At 38.8% G+C, this 16815-nt stretch overlaps 1 protein-coding gene across 1 annotated transcript in view; it reads left to right on the top strand.

Annotated features, from left to right (window-relative positions):
- The window catches only part of gish (casein kinase I gish), a 41601-nt gene extending 26154 nt beyond the window's left edge, over positions 1-15447 (top strand). Inside the window, exons 3-9 of the mRNA XM_022813353.2 lie at positions 1420-1489; positions 5707-6084; positions 6339-6537; positions 7163-7292; positions 7831-8025; positions 8422-8531; positions 8730-15447. Coding sequence (XP_022669088.1) covers positions 1420-1489; positions 5707-6084; positions 6339-6537; positions 7163-7292; positions 7831-8025; positions 8422-8531; positions 8730-8778 — 1131 coding nt within the window. The 3' untranslated portion in view covers positions 8779-15447. The remainder of the gene's footprint in view (positions 1-1419; positions 1490-5706; positions 6085-6338; positions 6538-7162; positions 7293-7830; positions 8026-8421; positions 8532-8729) is intronic.
- Positions 15448-16815: the final 1368 nt, after the last annotated feature.

Raw genomic sequence — 16815 nt, 5'->3', positions numbered from 1 at the left:
ATTTCCTTATTGTACATACAAAGACAACAGTAGAGCAACTAAACTAAACGTTTTGCTTTTCTGCAAATTTGAGTTCTGTTTAAACAGCGTCTAAAGTGTATCGACTCTTATTAAACAAGCCTGGAATAAACTTGTTTCGAATTGGTAATGTTCAACACGACAATTGTATCTTACCAGTCGCGGCATTTAGACCATGACTAGATCCCATAACGGCGGGATATTCAAAAGTGAAATGCGATGTCCCAATAAATGAGCCTGATTTCTGTACTGGCATTGACAAACATAGCAAATGAACAAGCGATTTTTTAGCTTGCCATTCAGCTAGCGGATCGAGTTGTATTTCACGCGCTTCCTAAGATGATTGGAATAATTCCGCCGACTGAAGGTCGTTTATGCCGTTCATTCAGCTTTCTGAACTGAATTTGGTAAGCGAGAGGAATTGTTTTTCATGTACTTCTCAAGGATAAATGCTAAAAGACTTATTTGCCGTATGTTTATTTGGTAACCACTAAAAATATAAAATAACAATACAGATATCTGATAGCGTTGCAACTAAATGTATAAATCATGAATATTCGATTCGCAATTTCGACATAGTCTAAATTTAGTTTCATTATTTAATGAATAGCTGTGTACATATTTTATATACAAGTAGTAAATACCTAATGCACACATTGCTAGTGTACGCATTTGGTATTTCGTAACTTTATGTGTAAGAAATTTGGAAAACGAATTTTATGACTTTAACTCTCGTTAGAATTGGCCCTTAAGATGATTCGTGTACACTAATGAGATGATGACAAGCCATTGTGCTGGGGTTTCAGTTTCAGATTGGGTTCCGTACGCCATGTACCGAAGCATTAGCAAGGAGTAACTACCCCTCGCCTCGTTTTCCGACAAATCACACTTTTTATGTCATTAGATTTCCTCGCAATAGACGCACTACGCCCCTCAGCTTAAGCTTGAGATTAGCCAAATATATAGGGTTTTCGTAAATTGGAAAGAATTTTTTCAGTTAAAAAAAGGCATTAAAGCTGCTTTGACCTTTTTTTAGTCGGTGCGATAGCTAAACAAAAAAAAATAAATTTGCACAAGGATGCAAAGCGGAATAAGTGCGTAAGTAGTAAAAATGTTTGTAAAAGTGAATTTATTGTTCGGCATTTCTATGACACCTTATTGGTAGTGAAAGCGTCGTAGGGTTGGCTAGATTGCCTAGGGACCCACTGCTCGAAAATGCTCGCTTGGTGGTCAGGCAGAATATACAGCTATACCAAGTGGTATTTGTGACAAAATAGTGTATCCTGTCAAACTACGCTTAACATCGTCATTGCATATACCAATTAAAAAAACTGAAAAAAAAAACATAATTTTGATTTTTTATTAATACGTCTGTTTATTGGGCTTCATGTTTATTCGCAGGAGGGAATAAAATCAAAAGCCCCTCAACTACACCTTGAGTACCGGTTTTACAAACTGCTAGGAAATGCAGGTAAGTAAACTGTGCACGCGTTATGAAATCTATAAGAAATGAAGTTTGTTTTTTCAAAAGTGATCTTCACGTGTGGAACAGACTAATCTCGGTCATTGAAATCACTTATTAGGTTTTCCGTGGCTGCTACCACATCGTCTAAGCAGTAGACGGATTCATTGGCTGATGAAAGAGGCACCTATAAACGCGCCCTGTTGACATACCTATTTTCAGATTTTCGCCTATTGTTTGAGTCGGTTATCCTCGAAGACCTGTTGTATAGTTACGAGCTGTTGTAATCCGAGCTATGAATTCAGTGAAACAGATGTTCTGTTCAATGTTTGTCAGAATTACAGAGGTTACCAGGCCCCCCTGGAGTTTTGATATTGTCAAACATTCTTATGCAAAAAGGCGCTTACTTTGAGCTTGTGTATAACCCGTTTTGTCGTATTTAATATGTTATCTTCAGGAATTTCATAATAATGGTGTTATTAGATTCCTTCTATAGGTAAAGTACTTGGTGATCGATCAAACTTTCATATAGGCTGAAGAACAAGGACAGAAGTCTACAACGCTACATAAGAATATAAATGAAAAGTTTAAAAAAGAAAAAAAATTAATGAAAATTGCTATTATAATTCCATTATGAATTTATGTTTAAATTAATAAACTTTACAGGAGCTAAATAAAGTACTTTGAACTAACGGACAAAAGATGGCTTCCGAAATTAGATTTATAGTTGAACACTCATCTTTTGGTCATGCTGATTTACACTGAATAGTATAACACAGGGAAAATTTTAGCTCAATCTTAAGTATCAATCAAATGAGTACCTTGAGGTTGCAAACAAATCAATAATCAGTAATTGAATCATAATTTCTCATTTAATAATTTGTGTCTATGTCATTTTTACGGTTACTAGTTTTAAATCTTATTAACCATTAACGACCTGAATAATAACGTGCAATGAAACTAAATAAAGTAACTAAATGGATCGTCGAACTTGAAGCTTGTTTGAACCTTGCAGAGTTATTTTTATCTATCTTATTGCCAGCAGAGTAACAGTTGGCTATTATTATGCCAATTTTCTTCTTAGCAATATAGTAAAGGGTGTCTGGAATCGATATAAAATAGAGCTGGCCTACTTACGAAATCCTCGGATGCTGGAGAAATTGGCCGTTGTGTCAACTAGCAGTTTATGGACCCGTTTACAGGTACCGGATCGACCTTTGTTTTCTTGCCGGAGAATAGACCTAGGTATTCGACCAAATGACATTTTTACTTTAAACTGACCTTAGTCATTTGTGGAAGTCACTCAGTCATTTATCATAGTGATATTAATAATAGTATACCAACAAATCGTTTAGTTTGGGATAGATAGGACAGCTGTCATACGAAACATAATAGGGTTAATAATTTAGGTTGTAGTTATATTCAGGAGAGCTAAAAACGAGTTTGGTTTATGGTTGTGTGGTAGACAGAGCCTGCTATAAGTAGCTGCTTCGATGAATACGCGACCCCCCAGAATTCTCAGCGTTTAATATATAGATAGCTCTTTAACTCTGATTTGTAAGGGGTGAAAACATCCCATACAATAATAATACGGTGGCCAACTTGTATCGCTTCAACTTTCCATTCTTGAAGCTAATTCCTCGTTGGTTGCATCTGAAGACATCCAAAACTGGCTACCACTATATATATATATATATATGTAGAGGTGGCCATTCTAGAATGGCCATAGATACAGCATGATACTGAATTACATGGGAATTTTTCCCATTTACGTGGAATATGTTTAGGAACGTACTTTGCGTGACCATTGTTATTTCGAGATATCGTGTCAGCCATTGAGCTATGTATTATACCTAGCAAGAGCTTTGTGCGTTAATGTCTTGTAATCTTGTTTGGGATGCAGCTAAGCGGAACGTGTCGCTGCTTATCCTGCCTACAAAAATGCTGAAAAATCGTGGGCACAAAGACCAGTTTTTGCAATAAGCGAAATACGGTGATATACACAGTAGTACCTATTAATGCAGTAGTGAAATTTGGTCGTTTATCAACATAGGTTGGACACCTGACTAGGATTTGTTCTAGATATAAACAACGATTTAAAAAAGAATCGGCTCAGCTAGTGTTTGATACTACATACAACTTTGACTTCATCAATTCAACAAAGCTTCGGGAAGCTTTGTTTTTTCATTTCTTCCTGCCTTAGCAAAAGACTACGGAGTCTCCGTAGGAGTTTAGCTTAGTTGAATGATTTATCAACAGTGATTGCATTCAGAAACGTCTTTTCACTGCTTGTCAAGAGTATCCTATCTTATGGCTTTCGGTTATTTCGTCACATGTTTATTCTCCTGACAGTAACAATTTGAGTGGCCAGATCTTTTTCTATTGTTAGCATTTTGAAACATTTCAAAAACGAAATACGATAACACTTAGTTGGGCTTTGTGTATAAAGGTGTACGTTGATCAATAGTTTGTATCTTTCAATACGGTAGAGAAAATAATGCAAATGAAGGAGGTCTTCGAGAATTGCTTAATATCATGCAGACATTTTCCGGGGTTCAGCACACGGTTCACACCAGTTTTCGCTTTTTCGCAGACCTGTTGCCAAATTCTCACGGATAACTAGTATGCTTCAACTGCAGTATCATAATAAAGGTAATATCGTAAATCATAAATTATTGTGAGAGCTCGGGCGTCGCTGAGGTGCAATCAGCACGACCGGAATTTGATTAGATCAACGCCATATAAAGATTAACAAAAGGTAGCAGCACAGCGTGTGGAACAATATCACACCTTCTGCACTAATATTTCACTACATAAAAAAAAGTATACGAAAATTAAGGATTTACCATTCATAGGCAAATATTCGTATGTCCAGTCGCCCCAAGTTTGTTAAAGTGATCTACACAGACGACAATCGTATTATCACGGAGATAATAAAGACGTTTACGTTTGAAGCTGGAGGAGACGTTGACCGCTATCTATTTCTAGTGTCATGTCTTCTTTGCTTAACGTTGGTTCGTAGGCCAAAGCCCTTAGTTTCTCCATCCGTAACATTGATTGTTCTCTTGTTGTATTGATCGATATTGATGGCCAGCTGGAAGGGAGGGAAATGGATTTTTATGGAGTAGTAAGCTGAGGTCTGAGCTCTCGCTTGATGGGACGCATTTTTAGGGGTTACATAATTATGAATTCCACCTCACCACGCCCTCTAGCTTCTTTTCTTCCGAACTAACCAGTAAGCTACTTGAGCGTACTCACCGTAACGGATGGTGACTAAAAGTGGGTGGCAGGAGGCAATATGGGTCACGTTTCATTGCTACGGCCGATGTGCATTGTCTAGCTAAATAGAGCCGCCTTATTTAGCCAAATGTGTGTTGTTTTGTTGTGGACGATTATGATGAAAGTTAAGCCAATTCATATATTAACAGTGAGCGTCCAACGATACATTTATACATTATTATACTAATGTTATCAGCAGCTCTTAGGGCAGCATGCCAAATATTGACAGCTCATTATTCCGTTTCGATATGTTGAACAAATATGGTCGCCATTCGTGGTGTCTGGATGCTAATCAAGAAATAAAGAAAATCCACGCTATTGATGGTTTTAGTTGACTCGTATGTGTGGGCATCAGTAAAAATACTATTTCTCTGTTTATAGGATCGATCAATTTTCATGTAAATTCCTACGTGTTTAACAAAGCTTAATCCTAGCGCATTTTTACGTGCTAGTTAGAGGCTGCAACGACTTAAAATCGGCATCGTCTTAAAATTATGTGCAGTACAAAACCGATGTCGAAACGTCAAAAGGTATATTTGACGCATTCTTAGAGGTGTCATAGTTCTGACACTTGAAACTAGTTCTGTATATGGATTGTTGGTTTCCTCTCATTATTTTTATGCCCAACACGTACCTATTTTTTGTGCTTTTTTGCATAGTTGGTTTGTTCCACATGTGAGTTGCTCTAGCATTGACAGGTGATTTACTCTTTGATGCTTTGAAGAACGGTAAATCAGACGACGGTTCGACTAAACGTTTAGTAGCTAGCACCTGAAAGTCGCTACCGTTACTTAAATTAGGTATTCTGCTCGAGATCGTCCCCAATACCGTTTGAGCTATATTCATATTTCTGCCAGCACCATTGGAATATTAATGTAACGACACTCCATTGACATCTGCAGCTTTGAACATTAGTAGCTTCTTTTACTGCATTGTTTTGGTTTTAGAGGGGATTCCGCGCGTCTACTATTTCGGGCCGTGTGCCAGATATAATGCATTGGTTATGGAACTTTTGGGTCCTTCGCTCGAGGACCTATTCGACGTGTGCGAACGGCGGTTCTCTCTCAAAACCGTTCTGCTTCTGGCCATCCAATTACTACATCGGATCGAGTATGTTCATACGAAACACCTCATATATCGGGACGTGAAGCCCGAAAATTTCCTTATTGGACGAACGTCAACGAAGAAACAAGATGTCATACACATCATTGACTTTGGACTGGCCAAGGAGTATATTGACCCTGAAACGAACAAGCATATACCATACAGAGAACATAAGAGCCTCACTGGAACCGCACGATATATGAGCATCAATACACATTTAGGTGCGTACAAACTGAAGACCTTCTAGTGGTAAGAATGTGTGTAAAAAATTATTTTTCCATTAAATTATTATTTCAAACATTAAGTTGAAAGTTCTTAAATAAACAGATAGATAAAAGTGCTCCGTGAAATCTTGCTTAAACCTCTTAGGCTGATTCTAATGTGGTTTAATTTTTAAGAACTAGTTTCTAAAAGATATGAGCATCTTTTAGTCGTGATAGGACAACGTAGGAAGCAATTTTTATCTGTGCTACAGGTAAAGAACAGAGCCGGCGCGACGACCTAGAGGCTTTAGGCCACATGTTCATGTACTTTTTGCGAGGCTCACTGCCCTGGCAAGGGTTAAAAGCTGACACGCTCAAGGAGCGCTACCAGAAGATTGGGGATACAAAACGAAGTACTCCTGTGGAAGTGCTCTGTGAAGGCTACCCGGCCGAAATGGCTACCTACCTAAGGTAAAATAGCCACTTAATGGAATATTGAAAATCGATGAAAGGTGTTTGTACTATTAACGAATGTTCAGGTAAATCGCCTGAGCTTACAAGTTTTCGGCAAAGCTTTAAATCTACCCTTATGGCTTAATTAGTTGTTCTGATATGAAAATTTTGAAAAAAAAAATGCCTGTAAATATGGTTTTAATGATCTTGCTTATCTTGCAAACAGTTCAACTGATACAATGTGTAAACGGTTTGGAACGATCCACTGTTTAGGACAGGAAAGCCTGTGGCACTATTTTTACTTCACAATCAGGGGTATACATCAATCGAACTCTCCAATATTCTTCAGGATGAAAATAAAGTTCCTGTCATTAATGCAAAAAATCAAACACAGTTTTGTCACTACACTGGTTAATAGATGCCAAGATGTGATCGCTGTTGGCGAGCTCGCGGCAATCCTTTAGAGGGTAATTAGCCATAATACCATTCGATGCGTCTATGTACGACCTGCAAAATTTAGGCCATATTTTGCCTTCCTAAAAACAACGTATAAGGTGTATATCCGAACGCGTTACACACACCGCTTCCATGGCAGACGTCGAACAATCAATAATGGTATCTTCTGTTCATTCATATTTTTCAGATATGTTCGTAGACTGGATTTCTTCGAAAATCCAGATTATGATTATATGAGAAAATTGTTTCGCGATTTGTTTGACCGGAAAGGTTTTGTTGATGATGGCCAGTTTGACTGGACGGGCAAGACGAGTATCGTAAGTAGAGCGTACTGCATAAGTCCATTGGTAAAAATAGAAATTTACTGAAATGAAAATGTGAGAAATTCATGGCAGATCTATGACAAATGCACAGACATCTCAAAAAATATGATTCTAATGATAGAAAAAAACAAGACAAGCCGTTTAAAGGAATTTAATACATTTGCCAATCTCCTTGGTTTCTTTACGATCTGTCCATTGTCTCGACGGCAAAATTTGATAGGTAAGCATGCCAAAAGTCGGCTAAAATGCGTCGTTTCAAAGATGGCAGATAAATTCAACTAAAATTGGGTAATTTTATCATCCTCAATAAAACTATTAAATTTTAATACATATTCTTCATATGAAAAGTCGATGTTCTTTATTTCAGCGAAAAAAAGGTAGACACAGGTCTCCTCGTTTTTATATGTTTTTGTCTATATGATTTTACATTATGCAGATACCCTGTCTAAAATTTTGAACTAGATTGTCAAGTTCCCATGCGACAAATTCGAATAAGTACTAAGATTACGGGAATGGCTGGCACACTTTCTAGGGCGGAAATACATCGACTACTTCTAAGCCTGCGTGGGGAGGAGGCGGTGATGCAGGAGGTCCCGGCCAAGGGGCACTTACAGCCGGGGTGCCTCTTAGAGGCCTGATCAGTGGGCTTGGAGACAAACAACAGCAAACAACTGCTTCAGTAGACCCCAGCAATCCACTAGCAGTGCAGCTGCATGGATCGGTACAGGTAAAATTCTAAGCACACACTTGCTGATATATTGTGAAGCTATAAAAAATCCGCGCTATAAAAAAAGCTATACACTTAATTGCATTTAGTACTTGAATAATATACTAAGTATACCACACCTTATGGCATAGTTGCTAAATATCATACGTGCAATATTTCGATACTAGATATTATTGAAAAGCCAAAAATAACTAGAATCTTACGTATGCGCTCTGTACGGCCTGGAAATTAAGAGAGAATATATATGGGCATATGACAGCTGTCTATAGGTATCGCCTCTTTTGGGTCCATTGTAGAATGATTCAGAGTGAATTACGTTCATCGATCCTCTTCTTGTATCATCACGAATCAAGAGCCTGCATATCATTTATACATTTCCTACGCGATATGTTGCAGGTGGTAAGCTCAACAGTCGGCGGAGAGGGTATCGCGGACGACCCGAACATGGGCCATTCCAACACCCCCATTGCTGTACCTGTTGAAGTGGAAATCATCTCCGAGACCAAGTGCGTGTGTAACATCTTTACGTACTACCATAAAGAAATATAGCTAAGAAGCAATAAAATGAAAACGTACTATTTCTCATCAATTTGAAGTTTCGAGCATCTAGCTAAACGATTTTTTACACTGTTTAGGTTGTTTGTTCTACTGATTGATTTCTAGTACTTTTAATAACCGATATCATCTTGTCTTTCGTTTTGCAGATGCTGTTGCTTTTCACGTAAGAAGAAAAAGATGAATCGGCCAAAGTGACCTGTTGGGGGTGGTCGGGACCCTCGGGTCGTTGGGGGTGCAGACAGCGGGGATCGATGTGAGGCGGAACCACTCGTCGTTATCGCCACAGGAGGTTCGCGCGATTCAGGAACGCAGCTTTCTTCGCCAACCCGCTATCCATCAGTTTCCGGGGCACACACAACAAACTGTACAGACTCTCGTCCAAACTACATGGCCTCTATAGAACCAGGACCGCGGGAAAAGCAACAACAGTTAGAACGACAACAGCAATTTAAAAAAAGCCTTCAACTGCAAAACTTAGATGACCAGAAAGTTCCCTCACTTGCAGTAAGCTCTCTACTTGATCAATCCTTACATGATGCCCAATAGTCAGATAACAGACAGGAGAAGATTAGATAAATAAATTAAAAAAAAAAACAAACAAATCGTGCTGGATGTACCATACAGCAACAGACACCTGCTTATCTACCTATCGACACCAGGTCACTCTGCGCGAAAAATACCTCCCCCCCTCCCCCAATGAGCCATTTTCTCGTAATATCTTCTATAAATTTCTACAAATAATCCTATTATAATCATATTGTTATTATAATTAAAAAATCAGTTGCTGAACCGTTTCTATTGCTGGTTTGTTTATCGCTCAGATAGATTTAGGACGTTGGCCGCTCAACGATAGTATCTGATCAACACCCAGCTATATTGACTATACTCATCACCGAAGATTGGGTTTCGGCGCCTGCCAACATTCAATTTCTTAAGGGACCACGCTGCCTCGCAACGGCGGACCTTCGCCACCCGGGGCGCAAAAACACATGGCATTACACAAATACGTGAGGGCACTTCAGGAGACGCCTCTTTCTTCTAAATTTCCTGGCGTTTAACTACGATTTATTATAACAGAGCGGGTGTAGGGTAGAGGATTCCTAACTTTTTGTTGTCGACTGATCGTCAACAAGATTAGCGAGGAATAGAACATAAAACGTTTTTAGCTTTACCACAGACCAAATGGCGGTAACTGAGCGACGCGTTGGTGTAATACAAGCGCTCGATCGACATACACCTATTAGAAGTACTAACATGGTGACGATTTCTAGATAGTGGTGATGATGCTGCCGATTTCAGAAATGAAGGTAATCTTTGTTGTAACCGTAATGTATATCGCGGGTCGCGCAAGAACCGACGATATAGCCATGTGATTACAAGAGAAGTTGTAGGGCGAGCAGTTGATGAACATGTCAGATATGATTGAAGTAGCTGAGAAGAATCATACACGATGTGTAACATGTTCGAATGGCAAGCTTATAGGGGTGGTCATCTGAGGATATTGCTTTTTTGGCCATCATTCTAGCGCTATTAGCGCTCCACATTGAGTGTGTGCGAGTGAGTAAGTAACTGTGTGCGAATGTATGGACAAGATCGAAAGAGACAGACGAGAATGATAGATTTTAGTAATGATGTGCAGTCGATAAAAGCGTAAGACCTCTAAGACAACCGTCAGAGAGAAATGATAATAAATCAAAGATGAAAAACGACACAGAGCAAGAGGGAGGAAGGGTGGGGTAAAATAGACAAACATTGAATGAAAAGTATTGTATTTTCGGTGAACCAGGCGCACTGTCATAGAAACACAAGGTTGAACCATACATAACAAAAGACAACAACAATGGGCTCAGAAAGATGATCAAGACCGACATTTGCTAGCATCTAGTATGATCGGGCAATTGACGGCCGGCCTTCACGCCACCCTAGAATCAGCAGTGAGCCCAATGTCAGCACGTGGTAATGAACAAAAATAGAAATTATTACAACATTAAACAAACACGATGATGCCATGAAGGTAAATAAGCAAGCAAACAGGCACACGAAAACACAAATAGGGCGCCACGTAGACATCAAAGGCTGAATCGAGTAGAACGCTATCCAGAGCGTTTTGTAACTGCAGAAGGAGAGTCGGAAAAAGGTCAGACTGTTCGTAGGACAAATCGTTAATAACCATTCATAAAGATCAGTAGTAGTAGGGATAGACAGAAAACGGGAACGCTCTACGTTCGACAAGAAGAAAAACAAATGACACTCGTTATTGTTACAAACGCCCATGAATGTCCATATGTTTTTGAGAGGATAAGGAATACCAGCAACAAAAAGTTAAGCGAGTGAAGGAAAAAGGCTGTGCCCGATCCCAGGGTGAAAAACTACCCCTAGTCCCGCGGGGGGCGCTACAGCAGACAAGGCAAAGAGCTACGTGGGCCGCAGTATATATATATATATATATATGTTTAATTGTTGCAGATTTCTCGTCTAGCCACGTGCTTGCCCGCCGACACCAACAGATAGATTCCAACGCTCTGATGGCTAGTTGGCCTTTGATACTTGCCGTTGGCTTCTACACTGCTGATACTGCACATTCTATTGATAGCAAGCATTGGGCGACCGGTAATTAAACAACAACAACAACAACAACAACAGCAGCAGCAGTACAATCCAAGAGCAAACTACCAACCAAGAATAAAATCAAGAGGAAAAATGGCGGGGGAGAAAAGGTAAGGGGGGAGGGGGGAGGGGGTAAGAAAGGACGACAAGCGCGCGAATCGCGGACGTCAGCCGACGTTCTCTCTTCCCGTTCTGTTGTATTGCCGCAGCATTTGCCCCAGCCGTAGTAATGGCAGCAGTGGCAGAAGTTATTGCAGCTTCTTTTATTTCTGTTTGTATTTCCGCTTTCTACTAGTCGTCTTGCTCGGTATAACTGGTGCGTTTTTTACCACATAGCTCTGTTTGCCTGTCAGTTGCTCGCGCCCCACTTGCAAGAAGTCAATGTATGTGTATGACCGATTATGAAGATAATTATGACGGTGACGATACCGTAATGACGATAATAAAAAGACGACCGCTAATGTTATTATGATGATGACAAGTCACTATGTTCTCGAATATATAAATAGAAATTCCCAAACACGTGGAGACTATTATGACAAGCCAAGATTATATATATATATATATATATATATATATATATATTAGTTAGAGAGAGAGGTAGAAAGGTAGATGAATTATTAAAAGATTGAGGCTTGTGGTCGCTTCAAGCGAAAATAGGGGAGATAAACTATGATATACTCCTCTTTCGATATAGTATAAAGGAGCGTTCCGTTAACAAGGCATCAATGAGAACAAGAGAGGCAAATAAATGAGTAGGATGTGCTGGTAATAGATGGGTGTTACTAAATGAAAACAAAATAGAGCAAAACACGGATACATTTATATTATATGTACTAATTATGTCAATTGATTCATGAGTTAATTATTGAAGATCATGTCTATGACAGAGACGAAGGTAATATTATTGCCAGTTGTACGATTTGTTCAAAAACGAAAGGGTGATGATAAATATATAGATAAAGAAATGCATAAACAAATATGTGTGTATTGAAATAACATGGCGTTAATGATAAAAATAATGATATAAATATTTCTGAGTGCACCAATGTAATGTAAACTGGAGGAAATTATGTAGTGGGATATATATTCGGTAATGAATAAGATCAGATTATGGTGGAATTTTAAAGGCCAAGTTGCTTCATCATTCTCATCAATCGCATGGGCAAGTGTCGCAAAAAGGGAGATTCTAGTTCAGTGATAAGTAGCCCCAGAGGCAGCCCCAAGGAAAATGGAGAATTGAGTTGGTCGCTAAGCGAACTGTGACGACGACAACAATGTGAAGGTCATAAAGTAATTAACGAGGTCTTCCTGGGGAGAAGGTGATTTATATTATGGGTGGGATAAAAATGAAGCACACCTGCCTCATAATGGAATTAACTCAAGAACATCACTTAGAGTTAAACCTGAAAGAATACTTACTTACAAAATTAAGATACTTCTACTTTACGATGGGCAGGTATTTGGTGAAAAGTATCAATCGATTCAAGTTGAATTTACCTCCAACCAATGACATAGAACCACGTTACCTTTCGTACACCACCATTCCTCCATGCGAGAAAGCTTCTAGATTGCTTAGGCCTGTAAATGCTTAGCAGACTTTTTGCAGTATGGAAATAAACGTCAGTTGATATGAAACAAAAACACGGCCGCCGATACATGAAATCTCGATAAAATACCATAAAAATTGAAGTTTTCGTCATTCGTCCGAAGTAAAGAAGGTAACAAATAGAACTTAATTAGCACGATTTATATAACTAGTGTGGGTCAAAGGGAAAAAAATAAATCTGATAGGGAAAGAGCTGGGTGTATCTAAAAAAGGGGATTTTTGCTCAGTTGATTGTTATTTATGTGCGTTGCATATGGCATTCGTTCGTCGATATGTTTCGTTTATCGTTAACTCCGTCGCAATATAATGTACTTGATTTACTAACATCAAGCCTATGAGCTCAAAGGCTCGGTGGGGCCGTACGCCCTTGCGGGGCCTGATAAACTGTTCACATGCTCACTCCAATAGGATCACTGACATCTATATATCAGAAAAGCGGCGAGAGCCCATCACTTATTGGCGTTATCCGCATTTCCGCTAATTTCTACTTAGTAAATCATTCCGGAAGTCAGGAGCATTTGTGATCCTGATTATTCTGCTTGCATATCTTTAAACATTCGTAAATATCCTACTATTTAAACATAACCTCGGACATAATCTAAAGTCATTTGCTTTGACCCAATATAGAGAACTGGCAAATGTAGCAAACACAAATGCTAAATATCCAGCGACATACTGCTCGATATCCCCTATACAGTCAAATTAAGTAGAAGTTACCTTCGTCCATTACGTCCGGAGGTTGCGGCCCCCCTCGATGAACGCATTCTTACACTTTGTCGAAAATGCGGCCAACTTCTTTTTTAAGGGAACGAAGTGGACATTCTAAAGCGTAAGCAAGCAGCTGAAGAGATCTGTTCATTATGACCCTGTGCGCTCAAACGTAGCAGGCACATAATCTCGTATCCTAAATCTACGAGGGCAGGCCCATTCCTTTGGACCTTGGTTTATAGCCCCAGAAAGTTCGCCGTTAGAAAGCACCTAATGACTCTGGATAGTTTTTGCTCTTCTAATGAAGTGTAATGAATCCCATTTCCGTTGAAACTACGGGGCACAACAATATCACAGTTGAAGCGTAGCATATCAATAACGTTACGCCTCAGACAGATATGCAGAAAAGAATGCAGGCTTCAGGAAGCTTTTAAGAGGAACTCATGTTTGGAGAGCAGTTGGAACGGAATGATTCCATCGATTGACAAAACTTTGAGAGCAGATGTCGGAAGCCGCGTGCGTCTCTGAGATATGAGCTAAAATGTTCAGTAAAAGCTAACCGTGGGATATTTAATGCGATGAGACAACACTAATTTTCGTGCGGCCGAACAGCAAAGTTGTAATATATATTACTACAATATAATAATATGTGAAACTTCCATGAGCGAAAGGAAACACGAACGTAACGTAGAATTGACGGCATCACCATTGCCCGTACCAGGAAAGGTGACGACCAATGATTAAGCTAACAACAATTATTGGTGACGACTAACTGATGCCCCCTGTCATCATAGAGTGACCTAGACCATGGTGACGTAACGGCTAGATTCGGTACAAAATAATTGCGCCGTTCGAACGGCAGACACCCCTCGAAAACGCCCAAAAACGTTAAAAGGCGGTTAATAGAATAGATTATAAAGAAAAAAATCGAGACATTTTAAGAAAGAAAAAGGGTTAGAGGTCCGAAAACGAAAATAAAGAACGTTATTTTTTTTATGATGCACTACGACCTCGAGAGCTATGATGAAGGCGTTGATGGTGGTGGCGGTGATTGTGATGATGGCAAAAGTGGGAAAATTCTATTACGATACCATGATGCTGACATGGGCAAATATAATGAAATCAATTATTATTTTATGGCAAAAATATTAATAATAATAATAGTATAGTTATGAACAATAATGATATTGCAGTAAACTAAAAATATGCGCGCAAAAAACAAGCCGATATTACATCAATATAAGAAGACTGGGTTTGTCTAGAAGTGCGAGATTGACAGGCCACAGAAATTGAAAATATTATGGCGTTTGAAAAGAACTGTGTGGGAAGCAAATGTGAGACACGTAAGGATCACGCAGAGATAAAAAAAAATGGAAAACCTATTATTACTGATCAGAAATAGAAGGGGGTGTAGAGACCGAGCGGAAACCTTCCGCGTAAAAATTCGAAATAGAGCGAGCGACTGAGCGAGAGAAACAGGACCGTGTGCATGTATTTAGGCTGTTTGAACAAGCAGTAGGTGTCATAAGGGAGGAAGTCGTAACTGGCCAAATAAGCTTATTGAGAATTGCTGGCCAGGTTTACAGAAATATGATACTATAGGACAAGGTAAGGTCAGTGATAAAAACGGATATAAAATAGAAAATGGTAAGTGCATCGAAAGTAGACGAAAAGTAATCGGGGTCGATGCGTTGTTTATTCGAACGCGATGAAGCCGCGAGATGGCGCCGTAGGAAACGTGAAGGAATGAAACCGCGAGACGGAAAATGACGAAATATTAATAAAAAGAGGAAGAAAATGGCGAGATGAGAAAAATACTAGAAAAAGAGGCAATGTACATAGTTTGTTGGCTTTCCTTTCCGATATTATTATTCTTACTGTAACTACATACATGTATTATTAATTATTATTAGTAAACAATCTCATGTAGTGTATTTGAAGGAACGCGTTTTCATTTCTTGTAAGTTTAAACATATGTATATATTTAGCGCCATGCTGATACAGAAGATGTGTGTATATACGCATAGCCGTGCATGTCGCACCTATTTAGCATTCATCACGGCTTGAAACTATCGTGATATCTAAAAATTAGGACGATAATATTTTTTTATAGGCCGAAATAATAACATATATTGCGACGTTTACATTTGCGTTTACTTTATGGCCAGCTCAAATTAATGAATTGATCCATATAAATAAATAGTATACATTTGATCAGGCTAGTTTACTGTCGAAACCTCCGTTCGCTTCCTATGGATCGTAGATTTAAATAACGGATGATCTCAAAGTAATAAGGAATTAATTGGTCAGGTGAATTACAATAGTTCGATAGCCATAAACATTTCGGCTTGTTTATCTCGAACATTCATAGTAAGTTCACAACAAACGAAGGAGAGCAGACGCTACACATAAAAAAAAAATAGCTGAAGTTCTGCATCAGATTGATTGTGAGGACGTCGGAAATAGTGTGCTTAATTTCGACTGAAATCAAAGGCGCGGGCACGCGTGAAATGTTTTTTGGCAGCTTTACTCATGTCACAAAAGTAGAGTTTAGAAAAAAAAAAACCCTTACATCTATTATACAGTATAGAATGGTCTTGTAGGGTCTTAATAAGTTTCAATTAGATTTTTTTTCATCTAAACACTAAACATCATTCAGTCGACCTATAGGACGACTTGGTAGAGTTCTCAAACACCTATTCCTCTAGTCGAGTCATATGCGTTAAGGTGGCGGGAATGGGCTACAGGACGTTATAAGGTGTCTAATAAAAGGTTGAGAAACTACGATATAGCTTACGATATATAAAAATAAATGTCATGTATCGTTCCTGAGGTCTAGGGGTGATTATATTCTAGAATGAGAGTTCTACAATTTTTGGCTGTGCCCATAATGCACCGGGGATAGCACTAAAAAACATAAAACATCCACTCCGTTGAATATAAATAGATTCAATCACTAAGAGATAGATAGATTTAAGCAGCAAATAAAGAAAAACGTGAAAAATCAAGGAAATAGACTTTATAATGCACACACACTGTAGGAAGGCGGCAAAATTAGCTTACTGCTCTGGAAAAAAACAGGCAGCTAGTGTACAGGTAAAAGGTGATCTCTGAGAATCAACTAGACAATTATTTATATAGAAAAAAAACAAGGTACGCAAATAGTAATTATTATAATCGAATGTGTCTATCACCCTTCATCACTCGTGTATCACTTTATCAATCGCGCATAAATAGATCTCTTGCAATATCTTGGCACGCCCTTTTGTAGTCATCTTTTTTGTTATTAGCGATGCTGTTCAATATGC

The sequence above is a fragment of the Varroa destructor genome, unplaced genomic scaffold (genome assembly GCF_002443255.2).
Source record: "Varroa destructor unplaced genomic scaffold, Vdes_3.0 BEIS01000007.1, whole genome shotgun sequence".
Taxonomy (NCBI): domain Eukaryota; kingdom Metazoa; phylum Arthropoda; class Arachnida; order Mesostigmata; family Varroidae; genus Varroa; species Varroa destructor.
The sequence above is the reverse complement of the archived record's forward strand: the minus strand, read 5'-3'. Positions and strand labels throughout refer to the sequence as shown.